This window comes from Parambassis ranga, chromosome 9, assembly GCF_900634625.1.
Source record: "Parambassis ranga chromosome 9, fParRan2.1, whole genome shotgun sequence".
NCBI lineage: Eukaryota > Metazoa > Chordata > Actinopteri > Ambassidae > Parambassis > Parambassis ranga.
The window spans coordinates 11,035,568-11,058,544 of record NC_041030.1 but is presented as its reverse complement, the minus strand read 5'-3'; the positions used below and the strand labels follow the sequence as shown (position 1 = coordinate 11,058,544).

The window sequence follows — 22,977 nt, the reverse complement described above, 5'->3', positions numbered from 1 at the left end:
ACATTTCTCCACCTGTATCAGGGGACAATGAACGACTCGATAATCTACTTTACAAAAACAGTTTAATAAGTGCATGCATGTCTGATACAGTCTGTACTATTGCAAAAAAATTACTGCTGTAAACACTTATTTTACTTGGTTTTTCTGATTATGTGTCTTTTCTGGCGTTTCAAAAAAGCCTCAACCAAATAATCAAAAAATAGCCGATACATTTGAGAAAAAAAAATTCAGCTCATCTCACTTATATACTCATGATTCCAGCAAGAGAATTTATTAATATAAAATAACCATACTTTTTGAAAGACTTTGTTCCAATCTAAAAAACAGGGAAAAAAAGAACAGACAGAAATGCTTGCTTCAGCCTTTGCAGATATTGTCACAACCTTAAAATAAATCAGTCACTAATTACAGTATAAAAAGCATTATCGCTCATCCAGTTAACAGTAAAGGGGACTGAGAGAACTTCATGTCAGTTTCCTCATTTGAACAGGAAGGGGTAGGGGTACACTTTGGCAACCTGTGCTATCAAAACATGGGGTTTCAAGAAACCTCTTGAAATCTTAATATTTGGCCCTCGTAATAAAGGGATTGACATGTACCCTAGTCCGAACACGGTTGATGAGGAAAAATGTTTTTCTAGTGCATACAGCTCTCAGTCACTGGTGCAAGTTTTTTTTCTTTATATTTTAGATCTGCGTTGCTTGTTGTACTCAGCTTCTGTTGTTGCATAGCTCTCTTGTGGTGAACGAGACAAGATGGCAGGTGGGTGGGATGGTGCGGGACAATCGGAGGAAGACAAGATGGAGGGTGGTGGATGGGTTGCACTGGGCTGCACTCTGGTGGAAGAGACTTGGCGCGGGGATGGGAGGATGGGAGGAGAAGAGGAGTGCAGTACTACCTGTTGCTGTTGGACATGGCATACTGAGCCTGCTTCTGCTGAAGGAGCTCTGTGATGGCCAGCAGCTTTTTCAACACGTGCTGCAGAAAAGAAAAAGGAAAAATGAATGAAGTCTTCAAAAACAGGACAGCATATACTGTCCTCTGAGTCTACTGCTGTGATGTTGTTGGTCTCTGACCTGCTGTGCGCCCCTCTCATTGCTCAGCGTCCGCAGCTCATCTGAGTGTGTGGCACAGATCTCATGCAGCGCAGCTAGGTTTCGGGACAGGTCCATCCTAAAGTGCTCTGTGGCTTCAGGGAGGTCAGGGACGTTCTAGAAACACAGGTGACACTTGTTATAAACTCCCCATTAAAGCTGCACTAACATTGATTCAGACTCTGAAATGTGACTCACCCCTAACTCGTCAAGAAACATGATCATCCTATGTTTGTTGTTTTTGATGAAAGGGTTTACGCCCTCCATGTAGGGTTCCTGTTCAGGAGAGCCAGCTGCTAAATATCAACACATCTTTGAAAACAATACTTGACCTGAATATCAGGAAGGGTTCCTACCTTGGCACCAAATTCAACCAGGTTAGCCAGATTCTGGACAGACTTAGCCACCAGTGTGAGGGTCCTGCCTGCTGTTGAAGAAGGGGGGTCTGCCAACAGAAATGATGCGCACATTGTAACAAGGTTAAGGGAAAGATTCAGGTGCGTGCTTTTTAGCAGATGCTTACCGGCTATGATGTTGAACATTCTGGGGTTGAGGATGGCGGGGCAGATCAGCCGTAGAAAGACAAAGCCACTATAAAAAAGAAAAATCCCTTGAGTGTGTCAGCATAATAAGTAACATGCTAACATTAAAAGGTAATAAATGCAGAAAAAGCTTGAAGCTCTCACAAGAAAACAGGTCCTTCATTTTTACCTTACAACTCTTGTTCGCATGGTGGTGTTAGTGGGCCATTTCTGTTGCACAGACTTCTGCAGGCAGCCATAGATGAACCTCAGTGTCCTGGAGGGGTCGTCACAGAAACATGTCATGGATTTCACATACTTTTGGATTTTATTACTCTCCGTTTCAAAAGCTGCTACATTTACAGACAACTTATGTAAGCTTACGGTGGCAGGATCTCAGCAGCCAGAAAGATCTTCTCCACCAGCTCAGACAGTATGTTGAGGAGATGATCCAGGTTCAGATTCACATCCTCGTTCTTTTCCAGTTTGGAAGGATTCAACTTTAGAGAAAAAGGACGAACATGAAAATGAATTAATTCAAATTTATAATGTATGTTTGAGACTATAATAGCTGTATGTTTCCATAATGAGATGAAGTTGGTCTTTACCTCACAGGACTGTTTGCTCTCCATGATCTTAAGGATGGTATCTTTAAGAGCGTGGTGGACAAAGGGCGTGGCCGTGGCCTTCATATACTGCTCCATCAGCGTGCTGGCAAGTGTGGTCGCTCTGAACAATGTTGTGGCCTCATCTGGTTATAGTGCAGAAAAAAGTTATCCAAATGTATTTCAACACTGAGATGCAGAAAACAATAAGCTGAACTCTTTGTGTTTCTTACCCTCCATGTTAATCTCTCTGTCATTGAGCGTCCTGAGAAGGGGGGCTTCAGCCTTCTCGTGCCTGAAGATACGTAAGAGGAGGCTTGCCAGTAAGGTGCGGTCCTGACCACACACATGGGCCAAAGCGTAGATGACATGGAATTCTTTCTGCAAGATCATCTGCAGTGGACACACAATATGGTGGAGATTAAGACAACGGCAGAGCAGATAGTAACAGACACAGCAATCAAAGCCACTTGACTGTGGATCAGACCTCCTTGAATTCACTGTACTCCTCTTCGGGCATGATCTTCTCCATTGAGTATCGAGCACGAACACGTAAGGAGCCCGGCTCGATGCCCTTCAGAGGGACATGGGAGCTGAGAGGGAACCACTCATCAATCATTTGGCCCTTCTGCAGACGGTTTAGCTGGCAACGCATGAACACTGAAGGGGAGAAAGATTGAGATGTTGAAGAAAACAGAAAAAAAGATAAGATGATGGTGAATGCAGGATTGGAGAGTTAACATTGGTTTTAAAGTTTAACAATGTACTTACAGATGTCACTTTCTTTGCTCTTTTTTGTTTTGTTGCTTAGACTGATTTCAAATCTGTTGATATCACTGGACAAGTCACTGAAATAACAGATGGACACATTTTATAACTCTGCAGACAAGTAGAAAGCAGTACAAGTACAAGCAGAAAATATAATAGCAATAAAGCTGAGGATAATATACAATTCTGAGCAGTAATGAAACTCCAAATGAGGAAAAAGACTTACTCAAAGATGAACTCCTCAGTGAAAACGGGGTTCTGTCCCTCCCTTGGGTGCGTTTTAGCAACCTGGACACTGTTCAGGTAGATGTTACAGTAGGGATTAGTGAAGTACTTCACCGGCAGCTTGTGGGCCTCCTCCACATAAAGCACCAGGCTGCTCACCTGAAAGAACATCAGTATATGTTTGTGATGGGTAAATCTCAAAGGAAATGAGACACACACATTGCTGTATATGTGCTATACAAAGCAAAAACACAGTATGTAGGGATATACACACCTGTCTAAGCCTCTTGTTGGAGGTGGGTTGAGTGGTTTTCCTTAGGTTACTACAGAAAGTTTGAAGGCATTTCATCCAATCCTGCAAAAACAGGACATGGTCAAAACATCTGAAAGACACATTATCTCTCACTCTAAAAGCTTGTAACACTGACTGTAACACATACGGTGTGTGCCTGCAGTACTTCTTTCTGTACAGGATGAAAATGACAGTTAGAGCTTCTCTGTTCTGTAGCTATACAGCTCCTACAATAAATATACTATGCAAGATTCCCCCTTTTAAGGTCTCCTAGGACAGCTAATATGCTGCTGCAAACAAACCCAGCCACAGCACTATAGTAATACAATGAGTCAGAGACCCCCTGTGTTGTTGTACAGGGTTTAGACACTGTGAGAGTAAGGCAATACTGCCCCCATGAGGTCAAACTGAAGTGTGATCCAGCAAACATTTATCATATTTTTACTGGCATACGTCGAGTCATATTGATTGAACCAAACCTTAGGTATAGATGAGCAGTAACTGAGCTTTGACCCCTGGTAGTTTAGAGTGTATATAATATCAAACTATTGAATTGAAACAAAACAAAAACAAAATTACATTGTTTCTTTCTTTAAGAACGAAGGTGTTGTTTTTGAACTAATGTTCATGTTATTGTGACTTGCTTTATAAAACTGTTGCCAGTGATTACCTGTGCCTGCTCTGGAGCCTCTCCCGCAAAGTAAAATATGTATTGCTCCTCACTAAAGTGCTGGACAACAATCTGGAAACAGTTTGGCCTGAAAAAAAAAATTAAAAAAGATGATTTTAAATGACTTTTTAACATTTACAATTTGCTGTAGGCGAAGTGTTGGGTGACAGAATATTTCAGAGTATATAATAAGAAAATTTAGACTCCCCCACCTGCCAAACAGACTGTCATGCACACCATACACAGAGCACACGCTTAGGTCGATCAGCCCTTTGGGTTTGGTGGCTCTCTTCTCACTCTCAAAATAAATGAGCTGTGCATCGTTACCCTCTAAGATGAAGTATAGGTTCTTCCACCGTTTGCCTTTGCCTGTGGGTGAGAAAGACCAGATGAAGTTTAGAACTTTACCTGACCACATAACGAGTATCTACTAAAAGGTGATATTAGAAGTGCCATAAAAGACAGATGTTAATGTACCTTTGTTGAAGAGGAGGTAGCCTTTCTTGACAATATTTTTGTAGAAAGCGTCTTTTGTTTTCCGTCTGATAGTGTTATAAATTTCTCTCCCATCCACTGTGTCAGTAAGTACTTGTTCCTGGTGCTACAGTAAACAGGTTAATCATTACCACAAAAGCAAAAGGAAAGGAAATTGTACATCAACCGAGCTCAGCAATAACACTACACAATTCTGCACCTACCTGCACTGAAACTGGATCTTTCAGATTGTAGCCTTCAACAATCTGTTCTTTTTTGTAATGATCGATGATGTCATCAACACTGCCAGAGACAAAAGAAAGCAGACAAGATTTAGCACATCAGCAACTCCAAACCTAAAATAAAACTATATGATTTGGCTACGATGCTACAATTGAAGGCCGGCACATTGGCAGACGTACCTGTTGTAGTACCTCCCTCCCATCATGTACTGATTGTTGGGGGTGGGGGAGATCTTAAACCTTTGGATGTTTTCATTGGTGCGAAAAAATAGGGAGTAGTCTCCAGGTGTGTTGTCTGATGGCCGGACTAGGAAACTGCACACCTGGCCAACTATGAAATCACAGTGAGGGACAGGTTTTGATAAATGAACTCTGATGTTCACCATGTATTTCTGACAAATAATCATTGGTAATGTCTCCAGTGATTAATCACTTTGGCATAATGAAAGGTAAAGAGAAATGGTACCTGTCATGAGGAGGTTGTAGGCCTCTTGCTTGGTGATCTTTCCATGATACCAGCTGTAAAGGATCCGAGAGACAACAGAAGGACATGATAAGGAAAGGGGAAATGATGACTCATATAGTAACAATATGATGTCATGCTATTTTGTCTGTTCAGGCAAATGTCTAAACATTATGTATGTCTTAAGGACAAAGCAAAGCAGGCTGAGAATGCCAAAAACAAAGCTGAACTAACAAGGTAGACATGATCCTGTAGTGACAGGCTGCTTCAAGTATAATGGTGTAACCATTTTCACATGTAATAAGGTGCTGTGTCCCACAATGTAATCAATGTGATGAAAATGTATGGATATGAATTTCTGATCTGATTAGACACAAAGACAATTCAGTGCAACGCAGCTTACACTTTTCCCTCATGTGGATCCTCCTCTCGGCCCTGGTAAAAACAAACAAAAAATCATGGCATCAATTAACACGAGGCTGCAACTTTCTGGGTAGTTATGTTGTATATCCACATACCCAACATAGTTGGGGCCCATATACTATATCCTGATTTACACTACATGCACTGTAGCATACTGATGCCATTATCAATTTTATCTTTATTTAATAGCATTTACTTTGATAAACATCATTTAAATGTTGTGTTGTGTTGTACTTACCACTTCCTCTACCAGATCCTCCACAATGAGCCCTTGCTCCTCTGTGCGGACATTGGTCACCCACATCCAGCCATCATCCAGTTCATTGTGAACGATAAACATGTCCCCTTTCAGGAAGCTAAGGGATAAAATATCAACACATGATCAAAAGGAAAGGCTTTATTTAATGCAACACTGTAAAGATTGTATAATAAAAATGACAATTCTCTCTCCATCCCACTGTAAAAGTACTCTTATCTTGACCATAGTATTAGGGGACTTGGGATGAGCCAAACGAGTAGACCCATTTTTATTTAGCCTACATTTTAATACCAAAGCAGCGCCAGCAGGTGTCTCCTCTGATTCATAACATTCTGTGTATATGCACGTCTATCTATTCAGTTAAGCCTGGGGCTCCATTGTAGGCTCGGCATTGAGGTCGACTTCAGACAGATGTTTATCAGATTTAGGATGGTGGGGATAGCTGGGATCATCAGTAAGTGTGCCTACTGCAGCTTAATAACAGGGGCAAGACTGCTTTTCAGATGATGTGCTTTCCAGGCTGCTGTGTTTTAGTAATATAGGAAATTACTCTATTTTTAAGGCAAGTGCTCATTTAGATCAGTATGATTATAGATGCTATTTATAAAAGCCCCTTTAATACAATGAATTTGTAAAAAAAAAAAATAAACAGGTCATTCCACAAGTGTAAGACAAGAAATATACATGCAGATGCTTACCTGATCTCATCAGTATCTGGCACTTTGGTGTATGGAAGTATGGCCCTGACTCTCCTCCTGTCTTCTACAGGCTGTGAAAATATGCACACAAAGAATAAAAAACCCGTTTTTTGCCATGCCCTTCCAGAACCACATTCATGCTAACCCCCTAATTATCTTACAAAATCAAGTATTCTACAAAAACTCCCACTGGGAGATATAACACTCAGCTAAAAAACATAATTAGCATTAGCGCAGGCTTAAACCATTCTGAATACTGCCGGAAGGCAAAAAGAAAAAAATATGAAAAGGGGAAGATGTGAAAATACTCTTATGTGGAATGAGCCAGTGGCTCAATAAAAGAATCAAGGTTGACTTCAGGTTATCTCCGAAAGGTACGTATTTCCACACGTTTCAACTTTCATGCATTTTGTCAGATCAAAGTAGTTCTACTGGGACATTTTAGGAGATTAGGTTTTATCATGCATACTGTGCTCCTGAATGTCACGTTTTTAGTGCACAGAAAGGATGAAAGCTTTTATAGTCATTTTAATTTCATTTCCAAATCAGCACAGAATGCTGCTGATTCCTTTGGTCATGATTTAGACATAAAAGGCATATTTAAGAAAATCAGGGATTAAAGCCAAAAAAAAATTTAAAAAATCATTTGACTGATTTTTTTTAGTCAATCACTGTGGGTTGTGGCCACATAACCCCTGGGGGGCCGGGTTGAGATGATATCCATAAATCGTTAAAAATGTAAATAACAAATAATGTGCTATAATTTAGAATGTTTTGCTCCCTGTGACAGATGAGCCACAGCGCCAATCATACATCAGTTTACAGCGCCACAGTGTTGCCAGCCTGCCCACATTTTCGCTAAATCTGGCGACAGGAAGAAGATCCAAACAATCCAATCCAATTTAAGATTCATCATTGAAAACATTTTCTTCATACTCCAAGTAGGGAGTCACTCTTACCTCTGGAGGCGCCACTGGTGATTGCAGTTTCTCTCCTTTTAGTAGACAAGACACATAGCTGTAGTAACCAATCAGGTCTGACAGAGAAGAGAACCGCCGCCCACCAATGTAATAGTCCCCACACATGGCGATTATCCTGTTGAAAACAGCAGCACAAAAAATGTTAATTGTTCAGACAGTCAATAGCATGTCTAAAGGTTTAGACCACTACTCTAAAAGCTTGAGAATAATAAATATCAATCTAAAGACTTTTCTATTTATTACAGCACATCTCACTCATTCTGACAGTGGACACATAGCCATGGCTTGGACATGAATTAAATTTTGTGTGTTCACACTAAAAAATCTCAGATGTGAGTCACGTTTTCAAAGAAAAAAAGAATCACATCTGAGCCACTTCAGTGCATAACCTAAAGGAACTCAGTAACGCAGGGCTGTCTCACTGAATCAAAGCGGACATTTGCAATTTGTAATTCAGTTAAAAACCTGAAAATAAAAATGAGTGGTAATATCTTCGAAGGGGGAAACAGTTGATGTTGAGTGGTTGAATCATGCTAAATATGACATTGACTATAAGCCTGAAAAATACCAGAGGCTGTTGCTGTTTAACAACTGACCTGTTTTTTTTCTTTCATGACATCAAAAAAGTCTTCTGCATCGCACACAGTCAAACACACAGTCATGGGTTAAAACGTGTACAAATTGGTATGAATCCTAATGACTACTGCTGTCAGGTTTTTCATCATTTCTGAATAACTGTTATATCTGTAGGTTAAATTAGTTTGGAATAGGTTGACAGCTGCTTAGGAACTATATCTTACAGTGTCAAGCATCACTTCAAAACTCTGACACATTTATGAGGATGTTGCCCAATATTAGCAGTTTGTGCCTTTGTGTCATTTTGGTTAAGAGGCAAATGGGTTGTAATATTTGCTTGTTATCTTAAGAATGCCTTGCTGCTGCCTATTATGAGAGATGGGAGACTGTGCCAACCATTATACCCACAAAGCTGAAGGGTGATGGGAATACCATGCTAGACAAGTTAGCTGAGACTTTTCAATTTTATGTAAATCTCAGCTAAAATGACTGCTAAATTATAGCATACTGCTGTGTGCTTTTAACTAAATTTATTAAACAAGTCTAACACATTTCTGCTTGTTGCATGTACCTGAAGTGGTTGACCACATTGGTCATACTGAGGAAAGACAGGACAAAGGAACCGGGCCGGCGGTCACTCTCCCTGATGAGGTAGCTGCCAGGAGTTCGGGCCTGGCGCAGACGCTCCTCTGCAATGGTTCGGTCAAGCTTACCATGGTACCACCTGAGAGAGAACAGACAATAAGAAAATAATTACAAGTGGGTGAGAGACTGATGACGAGGTATGCCACTACACACACATTATGAACACAAATAGCATGAAAACGTATCGCTGTGAGTTGTATGAACAAAACATGTCTTGTGAAAAATCCCTGCTATATTAGGTGCAGCTGAAAGGAGCTGTTTTCTAAAGTCATGGGCTCAGTAAGCAGGGAAGCATACATTACTCTTGAACAGTCAATGCACTATAAATTCAGCTGCTTGAATGATGACACTGTAGTGCTGGGCAAAACTATGCTTAAATAGTTTCTTTTCCAAAAACACAGTATGTTGTTCAATTTAAAGACTCATTTTTAAAAATAAAAAATAAGAGTGCTTTTTAACAAACAGGAAAATTGTGACAAATGTTATGATACATCAACATAGATGACCTACACAGCAAGTACATACATGAAGCATTCTGCCATTTTGACCTTGATAAATTAAGCCATGTTTTACATCGGTATTCCATCGGTTCTAAAACTGTAAGCAGTAAATAAAGCAAAGCAGAAAATATTAAATTCGAATGCTGACGGACAAACAAACTGGACTGAGGCTCTTTTTTAAAGAAGGGAGTGTCGCCCTGTGCCTGCTCCAGTTTCACTTGAAGCATGCCAAACACTGGTGAGCTCTTACAATCAGGCCCACAGTCTGTACACAGGGTTCACCCTAACAAGCAATGACGGACAAGCAACAGTAAATGATTTTTAATTGATACGTTTTTTCGCCTAGCCCCTACATCAAGCCAACATTCTAAGAACAAATCCAAAAAGGAAAGGCACTCACTTTTTTGAGCTACCCCGCTCCATTTAAGGCTTGCTTTCTGAATTATACAGATGACTAGGAACAGTATTGGTTAAAATTTTAGTAAGCAAGGCTGTATTTGACAAGGCTTTGCCAGCTGGGGTAAAAAATTAACATGCTTTTCCAAATATAGGCCACTGGTGCTTCTCACAACAGTGGACAGAGACTGGAAAAATTATATAGTGGTGAGAGGATGAATGAGGTGCTGCAGTAGGTCTTTGCACAGGAGACCTAAATGGCTCCCATCTGGTTTAGGGGAGTACAGGTCTGTACTTGCAAAGGAAACATGATGCGGTCTGCTATCGTGCAATACGCTGGAGAAGGCTTGCTGAAGAGAAGAGGGAGAGTGTCCATGAGGAGGGCTTTGGAGATAAGAGAACTGAAGAGGGCAATTGAGAACAGTTTAAGAGTGAAGCCAAGAACGGTGAACGGTGAACCTAAAAACTGACGTATAAACTGGATACCATTACCAGTGTCACTAATGGGGAGCCAGGTAAAGATAGACTCTTAAATCATAAGATACAATACACAATGAAAAACAATTTAAAACGTCCATTGCTGTCCATTATGTTTTGCTGCAAAGCAGAGCAAAGCATTGCACAGATCACAATTGACAGCAAGACAATAGATTGTGACAAGCGGGTCTACTGTATGATTCTGGTTTCCTGCTCTGTTTATGTCACCTTCCCCTTCTGATGAGCGAGGACTGATTTAAGACATTTCTGATGTTAACACTTGTGAGTGATTTCATTCATGTTTGCACATAGTTATAAGGCAAACAAATTAAACTGTCCTTACTTTTTCTAAGACTGTGGCTCAGTCAACTGACTATAATAAACTTGCAACCTACTTGGCTAAAATTATGCATAATTACAGAAGGAAAGCAGGCCGATTCAACAAAATGCTGATTTAAACTGATTGAACAACTTGAGGCTGTGCATTGTGCTGACAGTGTGCTGGTAATGTTGCTGCAGGACAGGCTTTGGTAAACATGTCAACGAGCTGCATCTGCTAGCCTTTTCTTGGCTGCTAGCTGTTGCTGTCTAAAGTATACAAAATGGGTGTCTAACATCTATCTATAGGTTAACATACAGACAGGGAAGCATATTGTCTGATAGAGAAGGGTAAAATCCCCTCATTCAAGAATGTGTTTGTTATATACCGTGTAATACTATTATGAGATCACTTCCCCGTCAGCTCACAGACACCGCATGGGTATATCAATAGTTTTGCTTTAGAATACATGCTGCAACCACAGGTCTACTTTCACAAAATACTGTGGTTAGTCTGGCTGCTTTCAGATCACAAACAGCGCAAACAGAATTAAGATCTGAATTTGAACTAGACCATACTATAAAAGGGGTTTAATCAATTTAGAAGTAATTTAAGAAACTATTTTTCACTGCTGATAGGTGTGATATCTTATACACCTAATTCTTAAATTTCACCATCTGTAATGGCATGGGGTATGAAAGGATAAATGAGGCAAGAAGGGTGTTAAGATAAACAGAGTATGAGCCTCGGCCATGGCAGTGGTGATAAGATACAGTGCTATTGTTAGTTTCAGGAATGCCCCGTCATGTCAGTACATGAACAGTAGTGCAATGACGTCTTTTTACAGCCGAGGCTCAAACTTGGGGTGGGCATTCAGCTCATCACTTATGGTAATGCAAGGTATTCCGGACACTCTCCTGACTGACTATGTAACTACATGTTAATAACAACACTACAGCACTGCATATTTCAAACTGCTGAGATGTGTGCAGGTGTCACCCACAAAATCAACTCACCCTTTTCCCCACATGAGACACACATTTTGTCACATCATCATGATAAAAGTACCCAAGGCCGTTAGCAAATAATGTGAAAGTGAACTGTGGGGACAGTTTACTCAACTGTGCCATCCTGTTAAAAACAATCACAATGTGTTACTGCTAACATGCCCGCACCTAGTAAATTGGGCAGTGGGCACTATGACAAAATACATGGCTGAATGCCTTATATTGCATCACAAGTCCTTCAACATACTGTCTCACCACTTTTATCATGAAAAAAATACAACCGGCATGACCATAAAGCTTCAGGAAGGACACGATGGTTTTCTCATTTAACACAGATAAACAGTGTCTTTTCATAAGCCTCTGCTTCCCACTCTAAAATGTTTAATGGGTTAATGGGAAGTTTAGTTTTGTACAGACACGATTTGATGATGTACCGTAAATATGGCCATGTAAACAAACTCCAGGCTAAACAACTAATGATGCTTGTTTGGGCTATTAATGTGCACTCAACTCATAGGTATATTTTAGGACAGCATAATAACAAAAGTCTGAACTGAATAACTTTTATACAAGTCAATGTTTACCATATAAATGAAAAGCATGCCATCTGAAGGTGGACCTATTTCTAAAATAGAGCACGTCTGAAAAATTGAGCTCAAAAGGAGGTCACTGAATACTCCACTGACCGAAATCATTCAAGCAAAATTGTTTAAAAAAAAAAACAGGGATACCCAATGTATATTGAGAAGGACTTAATCATTTAGCAAGCCTTAGTGAATAGACTGCATATTATCCATTCCTTAAAGTTCTAATAATATATGATAAATTCAACTACTATACACGGTCTTTACAATGTATGCCCATCCATGTAAGGATTTAGTGTTACCACGGGGCATGACCATCTGACAAAATGTTTTTACATTTTTTTCTGTTGCAGGAGTCAAGTCTCTGGGGGCATGAAGACTAACAGGACAGACACAGATTGCTGAGACTGGAGTGAGTTGAAACTGTCTCTCTGCCAGTCTGTCTGTCTCTCATTAGCCTCCTTGGATGAGCTTTCTCTCCAGCTCACATCTCATTTCTTCATCTCCTTCTGTCTTGATGGATGCAGTCATACTCAAACATCTCCACAGACATACTGTCAGCCCACATTAGTATCAAAAAGTAATGAAACATTGCATTACTGTACATTAGCGATGCACCTCAGTGGGGCTATAGGGGGCACTGGGTGCAACATATTTTATACACACAAACGCCCCACAGACGTCCAACTAAGGTTGAATAAAGACAGTGTTATTAGGCTTTGTTAACATACCTTACACATACCTTTCATGACCTATCTGTGTCAGTTGAATTTGTGTTTAGAATTAAACAGTTGTTGGTGCTTGTATAAGAATATCCAGTAAACATGAGCAAAACAGTGAGAGATCGACAGTGAATTCCTTGCGATATTCAAACTGAAAGGTCAGAACTGGATGAAACATATCACAGAAAAGGCTCATACATAATGTATGCATTACATTAACGAACTGCACACGACATGTGATTATTCTTAAGCATGATTAATCTAATCACTGCTGTAATCACATTGCCAGTCTATGCAATTACATTACCACAAAGTGGTGCAATTAAGTTAAATAAAAACTGTGCCTCACACAGCTGCAAACCTATCAGTCTATTCTGTTTTTGCTGCTTATTTAACAAACACGTACTGTCACATAACAATCCAATATAGAAATAAATACTGAAGGCAGCTGATGTTTAAATAATAGTCAAAAAACACTCTGCATGAGTCTACAGTATGAGCACTGCGCAGGTGACAAATTCTGTGGACGCATCAATGTCTCTCCAGTTTTGACACTTAGCAAAGCTCAGAGCATAAAACTTTCACATAGTGGCTTCCCACTTTAAACCTGCACTTTGGTGGGGAAAAGGCTTTAACATACTCAGCACTTATAAACTAAAAGAAGCATCACTTTGTAACACTGCTGTAGAATCCGACTGGACTGAGTGTTCTGTAGTTCCAACAACTGAGAGACGAGTTTTCCCAGCAGAACCACTGGCAGATCGCATAACGTCCAACTTCAGCAGTCAGAATATCCGTGTTACAGTTTTGCTCATATGTCAGCAAATAAAGCTTACCACAAACTCTGATTCAGGACCTTGTAACTATTATTGTGCATAAAAACACTCTGCCATCTTCTGCTTTTTAAATTTACTAAGCACAAGCATTTCTTTGAAAAATGATTTTGTTTGATGTACTGACATAACTCATAGCATATTATTGTGAAATATTTTCCACAAGAATCACGATTTTGTTTATGTATTTTTTTTTTGGTTAACTACTAAAACAGAACTAAATACAAAAAGTTGAAAATCAGAATTGCCAGCTGTTTCTATCAGACCATCTTTGGTAAGAATGAAACAGAAACAGTTGCAGGGTGATTAGATGCCCCACTTACGCCGAGTTCACCCTCTGCTGCATCTCCCTCCTGTGTCCCGTGGTCTCACAAGGTGCACCCACTCCACCAATACTGCTGCTGGCCAGGCAAAAACTGTGAGCTCCGAGGTGGAAAGCAGAGCAAAGGCAGCTCTATATCCGTATAAGGCATGACAATGCAACCGTGTTGCAGCACTGATACAGTCATTTTCCGTACTTTGGGTCAATGAGCAACATCCATGAAAGTGAGATAAATAGGAGGACCCAGAGATACAGACTAACTCACATGCATGAACTAATTTGATGAGAAATGGATGATCATGTCTGATACTATTATCCTTTAGAAGCTCTTCTCACAAGCTGATCTTTCTGCTGCTGAGGCAGACTGTACTCCTGTGGTCTTTGCTCCCACTTCATCCTCTGACTTTCTCTAAATCTCTCCTCTTTCTCTCTCATAAAAACACGCATCATGAGCATGCTGCCTATTGGTTTTTCAAGCACTGGGACAGCAAGGGTAGGGAGTGGCATATCTGCACACACACAGACAACAGTATGAATACACATTCATATGCTACCCTTTAGCACTCGATTACACAGACTTACATAATAGAAATGACCAGGACAACCTTGTCACCCATAGCACAAGTTTACATGCACCTGTCTTTAACCATGTTTAAAGATCAAAATGCACGTCTGGCATGCAAAACTGGTTGCAAACCCTGGCTTTCTTTTTGTAAATTAAAAAAATGTTAAAAAAAGGGCAAGTTAGTGATCCATTTCCTGTGTTTGCATGTTCAAATTTCCACATTGGATGGAAAATACAAGGAGAGCTGAGAATAATAATGGTGCTGTTCTAGATCTGAGACCAATATGGCTGCATAACATGAAAGTTACTTCACCAACAACTACCTGATCAAATGTGTCTTTCCTGTTCTTTGTTGGGTTAGTCTTTTTAGTCTTTTATCTGTCTATCTCTCTGATGTAACAGGTGCTGGCAAGCCTAGGATACAAACCAGCTTAATTGTTACAAAATCAACAAAACTGATACAAATACCTTATTGGCAGGATTATCTGAGGCTGTAGAGAAGCACAATGATTCAATTTATACTTTAAATAATAATTAAAATAATAATAATAGATTAAGAATTTAAACAGTGATACTTTTAGATGCATTCCCTTTGAGGGTCTACAGAAATGCTAATCATGCATCTTGCATGTTCCCTTACACCACTATTATCTTTACCCTTCTGACTCTTCATGAGTCCTTTTCTCCTGGCTTTAAAAGATGTTTGTCATGAATTGAGGACTACTGCTGGTCAGGGTTTAATCACGCCACAAAATAGACTTGAGTGATAGGAGCCTACACACTAACAGTTTGCCACAGTTAAACTTTAAGCAGGCTGGCAGGAGAAGAGTGATATGAAGCTGCTGTAGTGAGCAGTCAGCCCCGTCCCTTGGCCAGAATGAGTCATAAATAGGTTCTCTGAGCAGTGCAGTCACATGTTTTCACACTGCAACGTTTTCAGTATAACAGGGGCTTCTACTGCGTCACTACACTGGCTCCTCTGATCAGCCTTTTTGGGGACAACCAATTACTCAAATGACAGAAGATCTCCAGCCGATTATGATCTGCAACCAATTGATTGGTGCACCCTTATTTTTACATAAATGGAAACAATGAATGAAAGAAAAAACAAAGCTGTCAACTTAACCAACTGCATCAAAAAATATGATAAGGCATTCAAAGCATGAAATAGTTTTTGAATAGAATTCAGATTCAGGACAATGATGCACTTTACTCATGATGAACGATCATAACTTGTTACGTCAATCAGGGCTTTATGTTGAAAACAAACACCATGCTGATGGAGAGATGGTGAAAAGTCATGCATTCTTAGCCTTGCTTATTCACAATGCTAACCAGCCATCATGCCACCCATTAAGGCCCAGCAAGACACGCATGGACCGAAGCCGACATCTCGACTTTCCTGCTGTGAATCAGCCTCCCTGAAATAACATCATTACATCAGTGATAATAGGCTTTACTGTCATCTACCCATAATATTCCTCCTGGGCTTCTGATTTCTATATGCAGGGACATAGATCTTTTCTATAACACGAAATTTCTTCTTACTAAGGCACTGCAATGCTATAAAAGAGGAACATGCGAAATCTGCCGACATGTTCATTCCTATAGTAAAATGTTAAAATTAATCTTTTTATTATGCATTTAGTGTAGGTGTCTGAAGTACTACTGCATTTAGGCTTACCTGGAACTTTGACAGCACTATTCAAACTCCACAGCCAATCATTCAAAAAACCTTACTAAAGACAAAAGTCATTCTGAGAGAGATCCTGGGTATTGTCAAACACAACTGAAATGCTTCTGAGGATCCTGTTAAGGCCACAATGACTGGCTGAGAAGTCTTGAAAACAGGATGCAGGAGAGAAAAGGCAAAGCATTGTGGGTATCAGAAGGGCATGACAGGACATTGTGTAACCCATTGGAAATGCATGTAAACTATAGGCTTTGCTTTATCAATGTGGTAAAGTGGTATTTCAATCAGAGGCTCTAGTAAACCAATTCTACATTCTCCCCTATAATGGTTAGGAGGCCGAAGGAGTACTGTGGGGCAAAGTGCAATTACAGTGTAATACTGGCTACACTACATAGCATTTCAGCTAGAAGTACTACAGTGATTTAAAATGTGTCAATGGAAATCACAGACTTAATTCTAATTGATGGACTCACAAGTCAGTTAAACTGTGTACTGACTGATCCAGTCTCATTAATAAAACTGCTTTGTTATAAAACAAAAGTGCTGTAAGATTTTGGATAGAAGGAACAACCTTCTTTAGGGAGTAACCTAATAAAACAATGTGGCACTATCCTTGTGCCATTTCAAAACTCCACTGTCTCTACCACCCTTTACAAAGGTCAATTAGGTAGAGCTCGTTCAAAATTAACAGCACAATTACCAGATGTTTCCATAGCCAGCTACCAAATCTGGTAAACTCATTCCCACGACCACTGATCTTCAAATCCAACTTTCTTTTCCCTTTTTTTCCTTCCTCTTACCACCACGTCCTCAGGGAAACGCTTTATGACTTAAAATCCCCTCTAATCTTCGTGGAAACTCAAAATCAACGACTCATTTCCCAATGCGCTGTTTGTTTAAGCTCAGGCTCCGGGCCAGACGTCTCTAAAGGTGGCAGGAACACAGTGCTGGAGCTACCTGACATCTGCACTCTCACCTTTTGCTAGAGTTGCCATCAACTACTGGTGAAATTATTGTCACACTGTAGCAGCCATTGTCTCTGAATGACACACCAATGTGTTGTGTGAATCACTGCTTTTTGATATTTGCAAATGTGTGCACACCTAGCATACTACCGCGAAAAGTGTCTAAGTTTTCTATGATCATTCTTGGAAAATGCACTTTGCATGATGCTAAAATAACTCAGGGAACAAAAGATAAGTCTTGGACCCTGATTACACAAAGAATACAAGATAACTACACAGCCAAAAGGGACAGGGTAGTTAGGGCAGTCAGCTGTGAATATAGCGCCTGGAGCTGACAACAGTGAATTTGTCACTGGCATATAGTATATGAGGCAAACACAGGGAATAGGTGTTTCCATTATTTGTATCACACAGATACAACACTACAGTTCTGATGCATTTGCCACAATTACAGTTAATAGGGTAGATATCACATGCAGGGCATGACTAGATAAGTCTTCACAATCACAATGTGTCAGTGGCACATCCTGAAGAAGTAACAGACCCTTTCCAACAGCTGCACATGCACTTAGGTCTATGCCCATGCACATCTGCAAAGTTTATCAACCAATTGTACGAGAGAAATTGGCCATTTTAAGAAAAGTGTATGTCAGACTGTACAAGCACATGTTCATCCTCAGCACTTTTCACACAGAAAAGTGTGGAGGTGATCCAGCACTGCCTAAGGCATGCCATTTGAACGTGCCCCTGAGGTGGCATTTTTATCAATGTCATTTGTTCTTTGTAATTGCACTATGATGAGACAAGGCTAGATCTAAAGGGCAACATAACAGCACATACTAATATGACTAGCAATGCCTATAAACATACTCTGTATATTTGCTTATTGTTTCTAGTACTGTGTGTATATAGTACACACAGTTTGTATGATGCGTCAATAAATTACCCATCTATCTAAATGTCTAGTAATAAAAATACCCTACTAACAAGTGCCTAGTAAGAAGCAATAAGGTTAGTAACAAGTACACTGGTTGTGAAATGGAACAATAGTGCAGCTGATTAATAACAATTAAGCTGTTTTTGGTGATCACTGTCTGATTGATTAGCGCTGAAATAGACTTGTCAATTCGTAAATCAACTTGATAAACTACACTAAAGAAGTGACATTGCGCACTTTAATTATGTATATCCCCTTGTTTTGATCATTTACACGCTGCATGCAGGTGTCCTTTATCTGATCAGAGTCTTTTCAAATACTGTTAAATCTCCACTGCTTGTGGATTCTTCACGCCAGGCATCCACTGGCAATCACCGTTTGATGGATTGACACCAAACCATTGGAACATTTTATCATATCACCCAACCATATAAAGTACATAGGTAATACTTTAAAAGTGTAACAACAAAATATAAAGTATTTAAGAGCAGAATTGTGTCACTACATGTCAACATCCTTCAGCTTGAAATGACATAATTCAATGTCCATAAATGCCTTAAAACCAGACTTGCACCAAGTTTATCAAACCATGCACTTCACATACTCCAATATTAAGCAGGAACTTACAAGTACTGTGGTCAATATTTCCAGTGCATTCTTTACCAATACAAGCAATTCACCAAAACCACAAACCCAATAGAGGAAAAGTTTTTCTTGCTAAGGTACCTTGCACAACTTGGTTGAGTAACTTATCAGAGCATAGGCCAGAGTGAGAAATAGAGTAGGTTCATTAATGCTACTACTAAAACGTAAAGTTAGTAACTAGCATAAACAGGCAAACCATAGAAAACCATTTATTCACAAGTGACAAATGGTTCACTGCTTCATTGGCCACACTGTAAACTGATAAACTGAGATGGACAAACTCATAATGGTAAACTACTAATTTCACAGTACTTGTAAAAACTTGAATTTAACTTCATTTTAGGTCATTTGTTACTAAACAGGCTAGACCGGTGAAATGCTGGCCCTCCACTTACTCAGTAATCTGACAGGGAGATATAGAGTGGCTCCTAAAATAAGAGCTGAATCCACACTCCAAGCCCAGTCCCTTCATATCTCACAGTATGGGCCAGAAATGACAAAGCTCAGCAGTTCTCTAATGAGACTGTAACAAATGGAAGGGCTGTATTTAGGTTATTACAAAACCAGCAGACACACAGGTCTGGACATGTGCTAGTGTGCATGTCTGATCAATTCATAAAAATACCTATAATTACAGATGAAATTCACTCAAAGCTTAGAGTGCATTCTCCATGCTGCAACAACAACAAAAAAGTAATAAAAAAAATATCCTGTTTCACTTTAATCACAAACAGAACATGCAACTCATAAGACATATTAAATAATATCTCTTAGAACTGCAAATATGTTGAAACCAGAAACACATTTTTAGACACATTTCCACTTCCCACGCAGCATGATGAAGCACGTCACTAAAAATGACATATTTCAGGAACACACTGCATCAAAATGAGCTTTTGATTTTTTTAGGAATTTGTTGTTACTGCATCCCCTGAACATTAAGACTGTCTATGCAGCTGTCCACAGTGCACAAAATCAAGCTAATCTCCGTGCAGATGTGAACAGTTGTAATCTAAGCACATGATGCAGGCATGACAAAACAGGTTTTGGATACAACAGAAAAGGTACAAAAAAGAGGTTGTTGGCATAAATGGCATGCACTAGCTTTACCCAGGCTGAAGTTAGAGCAGGTCACTGATGACTTGCCATCAAACTATTCCACATGTTTATTTGCTAAACATGAAACTGACACTCTTTATGGTGGAAGACTTCAGAATAAACACTTCTATTGGGTGTTAAGAATATTTTCTTGAACAGACACCACCCAACATAAAGTATGGGATGCACAGTTTTGTTGATACAAACCCACATTAGATTTGAAGCGTCTTTAATGCACACCTTTTCATAAACAAAAAGCGTGTTATGCATGGCAATTTAAGCCTCTGTTTTATCCAGGACTTGTTGCATTGTCAGTTTCTCCTGCTAATTCAAGTTCAACTGTGCATTTCTAAATGAACATAACAAGCGTTTGCAAATCTGCAAAAGATTCAATATAATTTAATAGTCTTGTACTAGGATTGCTTCAGTTTCATTGCAAGAACTTTTGGTTGGTGGTTACAGAAATCTACACTTTGAAAAACAATAGCCCTGGGCTGTGAACACAGATCATAACTGAGGACAGCTGTAAGAAACACAAGTTACCACCTACTATAAGCAACACTGTTAAAACCTCAAGTGCTGAAGAGCAGGAAGGAAGTGAGCCCAGCAAAAAGTACAGGATGCTTGAAAATGTTAAATTCTAGGTGTCAGTGAGGAAGGCGTAGTTTTATTTGTAGTATACTTACTGGTTTGTGGGAGGTGCAGAGAGGGGGAACACCACCTCTTCTTCCTCGTATTCCGGCCCATCCTGCATGTCGCTTTCATCCATGGTGCCGCCGAGCCCCCCACAGCCTGGAGGGGGTGGAGGAGGAGGTGGCAGTGGGGGGAAGACAGTGGGCCCATCCGGGCCTGTTGATGTGGGTGAAATCCGACTAGCTGGACCCTCCGAAGTAGGAGAGCAGCACACTGTCCCTGAGCTTGTTCCTTGAAACACTGAATGTCCACCTCCTGCTCCGCCACTCCTTGCTGCGGACAGCACTGATCCGATCATTTCCCCACCAGACACGGGATAGATCATGCTCACGTCGGGAAGTGAGTCCGGAGAGGTGTTTGAATGTTGGCGGAGGGCTGGTGCTGGCGATTGTCCCAAATCAGGGACTCGCACTCTACTCGGCTTGGAATAGTAAGGGAAAGGGGCCGTCTCAGGGCCTCCTCCGCCTGCCACCCCTGCCCCTGCCGTGACCGATCCCGTATCCTCACTGCTGACCTCCGCAGCCATCATATTAGAAAAATACGTAGAGGAGAAAAGTCCAGAAGGGAACCTGCCCTTCCCCTCTGTTCCCGCAATAATCCTTCAGTGTTTGAGCTCAGGGGAAACAACACCAAAAGTTTCTCAAAAACGCGTTTAGCTAGCCAGCTAACGTTAGCCGACAGCTAACTTAGCTTACTTGGCTGCACTAGAGGCGTTAGCTTTACCTCGCATTCGCTTGCTACAGGATAGCCAAGCTAACGCTAGCAGGACGGCTAGCAGCTCCGAGACACTTGATGAGTTGTTGCTCGCTATGTCTTCATTGTTTCCTGAGTTTAAAGTTCACACATAAAGGCTATTTGAAAATTAACAATCATTGTATTTCAAATACAAAATCAGTTCACCAATATTTCCTGTGTTTTTGTGTTCGGACTTCACCCTCGGCTTCAGGCAGACCACTTGTCGAGGAGTGTTGTTTTATTGTCACTGTTGTGTGTAATCCTCGTCTTTTTTCCAGTGTTGTTGTTTTCTTTCCTTTTGAGTTTCGAGCCTTCTCGAGTAGAGTCCACAAACGACCCAGCCTTAATTCTTATATCCACGGAGCGCTGTGTTGTTCTGTGCGAACTACCGTGTCGTAAAGCAAAGTAAAAATTTCTTGCGTATACAAGCTAAGTTCGCCTTTATTTCTGGGTTTCAGGGCTGGTGGCTTGCCCGCTGCTGCGCTGCTCGTTCTCCCTCCCTCTCCCACTCCTCTCCAGCCACCGAGCAGACACGGCTAACTGAGCACAGAGCGGCACAGCTTTAATCCATGACATCTTCGATCAGACCCCGAGTAAGAAGGTTTTCCTCTGTTATATGGTGCGTTTTATTTGCTTTTAAAAAGTGATATTACAAATGATTTTTCATTGTAGACACATTATGTAGATTATGACTGTCAGATAGGCAGCTTCATCAAAACCAACTTAATTATTCTATATAATCATATTGATATTAGTTAGTCTTTCCACCCTTGCAGTCATTTTCTTAGGTTAGCACACTTTTAAATCTATGTATTTTATATAAAAGCATAATTATTGATTTAGCTAAAAATGAAACCAAAAAGAAAAAAAACATGAGCTTGTAGATCCACCTTTAGCAGCAATAACTTGAAGTAATGATTTCCTGTATTATTTTTATCAGTCTCTCACATTGGGCCATTTATCTTCACATTGCTTCAGTTGAATACTCTAGTATGAAATATAGTTCATGGTTGACTTAGTGACCACAGGTTACCCAGGTCCTGTGGCTGCACGACAAGCCCATAATCAACCCTCCACCGTCATGCTTGACAATGGGTGTGAGATGTTTCTGCTGAAATGCTGAGCATTTTAGAAATAAGTCCAATTTATTCTCATCAGTTCATAGCAGATTGTTCCACAAGTGTTCAGCCATGCTTCCATGTGCTTTTTTTATACAGGAGAGTTTTTCTCCTGGCAGCACTTGTAAACAAACTGCACTTGTTCATTCTTCTAATTGTGCTGTCAAGGACATTAACATTGAACATGCTCAGTGAGGCCTGTAGGCTCTAAGATGTAGCTTTTTTGTATTTCTCTAAGCATTGGATGGTCTTGCCTTGGGGTGAATTTGTGAAATGCTTTCTATGTGTGTATAATCCTTTTCATTGTAGAATGTTGAACTCCAAATGGATTGAAATGGTTTTAGATTTTTCAGATTGATGTGCAGCAACAGTTGTTTCTCTAACACAAAACGCTTATGGCAATACACACCTGAATGCTCCAGAACAGCAAATT

The 22,977-nt window shown here is 40.2% G+C and overlaps 1 protein-coding gene across 3 annotated transcripts; it reads right to left on the bottom strand.

Moving 5' to 3' along the window:
- Positions 1–45: 45 nt before the first annotated feature.
- On the bottom strand, positions 46–21,934 carry rasa1a (RAS p21 protein activator (GTPase activating protein) 1a). Of its 3 annotated transcripts, none has more exons than XM_028413524.1 (26): positions 20,685–21,934; positions 8,862–9,014; positions 7,694–7,829; positions 6,735–6,805; positions 6,016–6,133; positions 5,758–5,789; positions 5,358–5,410; positions 5,072–5,222; positions 4,874–4,952; positions 4,653–4,776; positions 4,388–4,544; positions 4,176–4,263; positions 3,642–3,677; positions 3,488–3,568; positions 3,215–3,372; positions 2,992–3,068; positions 2,708–2,880; positions 2,454–2,613; positions 2,224–2,366; positions 2,000–2,115; positions 1,806–1,892; positions 1,618–1,685; positions 1,451–1,539; positions 1,293–1,370; positions 1,077–1,211; positions 46–978 (listed from the first exon to the last, which is right to left on the bottom strand). In XM_028413524.1, exons 1-26 carry the CDS (start codon positions 21,218–21,220, stop codon positions 895–897), a joined length of 3,183 nt encoding a protein of 1,060 aa, XP_028269325.1. In that variant the 5' UTR covers positions 21,221–21,934; the 3' UTR covers positions 46–894. The 3 variants fall into 3 exon arrangements, with proteins under 3 accessions (XP_028269325.1, XP_028269326.1, XP_028269328.1); XM_028413525.1 differs by having other exon boundaries at positions 3,654–3,677; XM_028413527.1 differs by lacking the exon at positions 3,642–3,677 and having other exon boundaries at positions 895–978; positions 20,685–21,220.
- Between the last annotated feature and the right edge of the window lie 1,043 nt (positions 21,935–22,977).

What these genes read in the sequence shown, in the direction of transcription:
- rasa1a (XM_028413524.1), bottom strand. Translation starts at nt 21,220, where the DNA reads ATGATGGCTGCGGAGGTCAGCAGTGAGGATACGGGATCGGTCACGGCA. An exon ending in AAGATCCAGTTTCAGTGCAG is followed by an intron (nt 4,777 to 4,873) that starts GTAGGTGCAGAA and finishes TGTTTACTGTAG; the next exon opens with CACCAGGAACAAGTACTTAC. An exon ending in CTACCTCCTCTTCAACAAAG is followed by an intron (nt 4,545 to 4,652) that starts GTACATTAACAT and finishes TCTCACCCACAG; the next exon opens with GCAAAGGCAAACGGTGGAAG.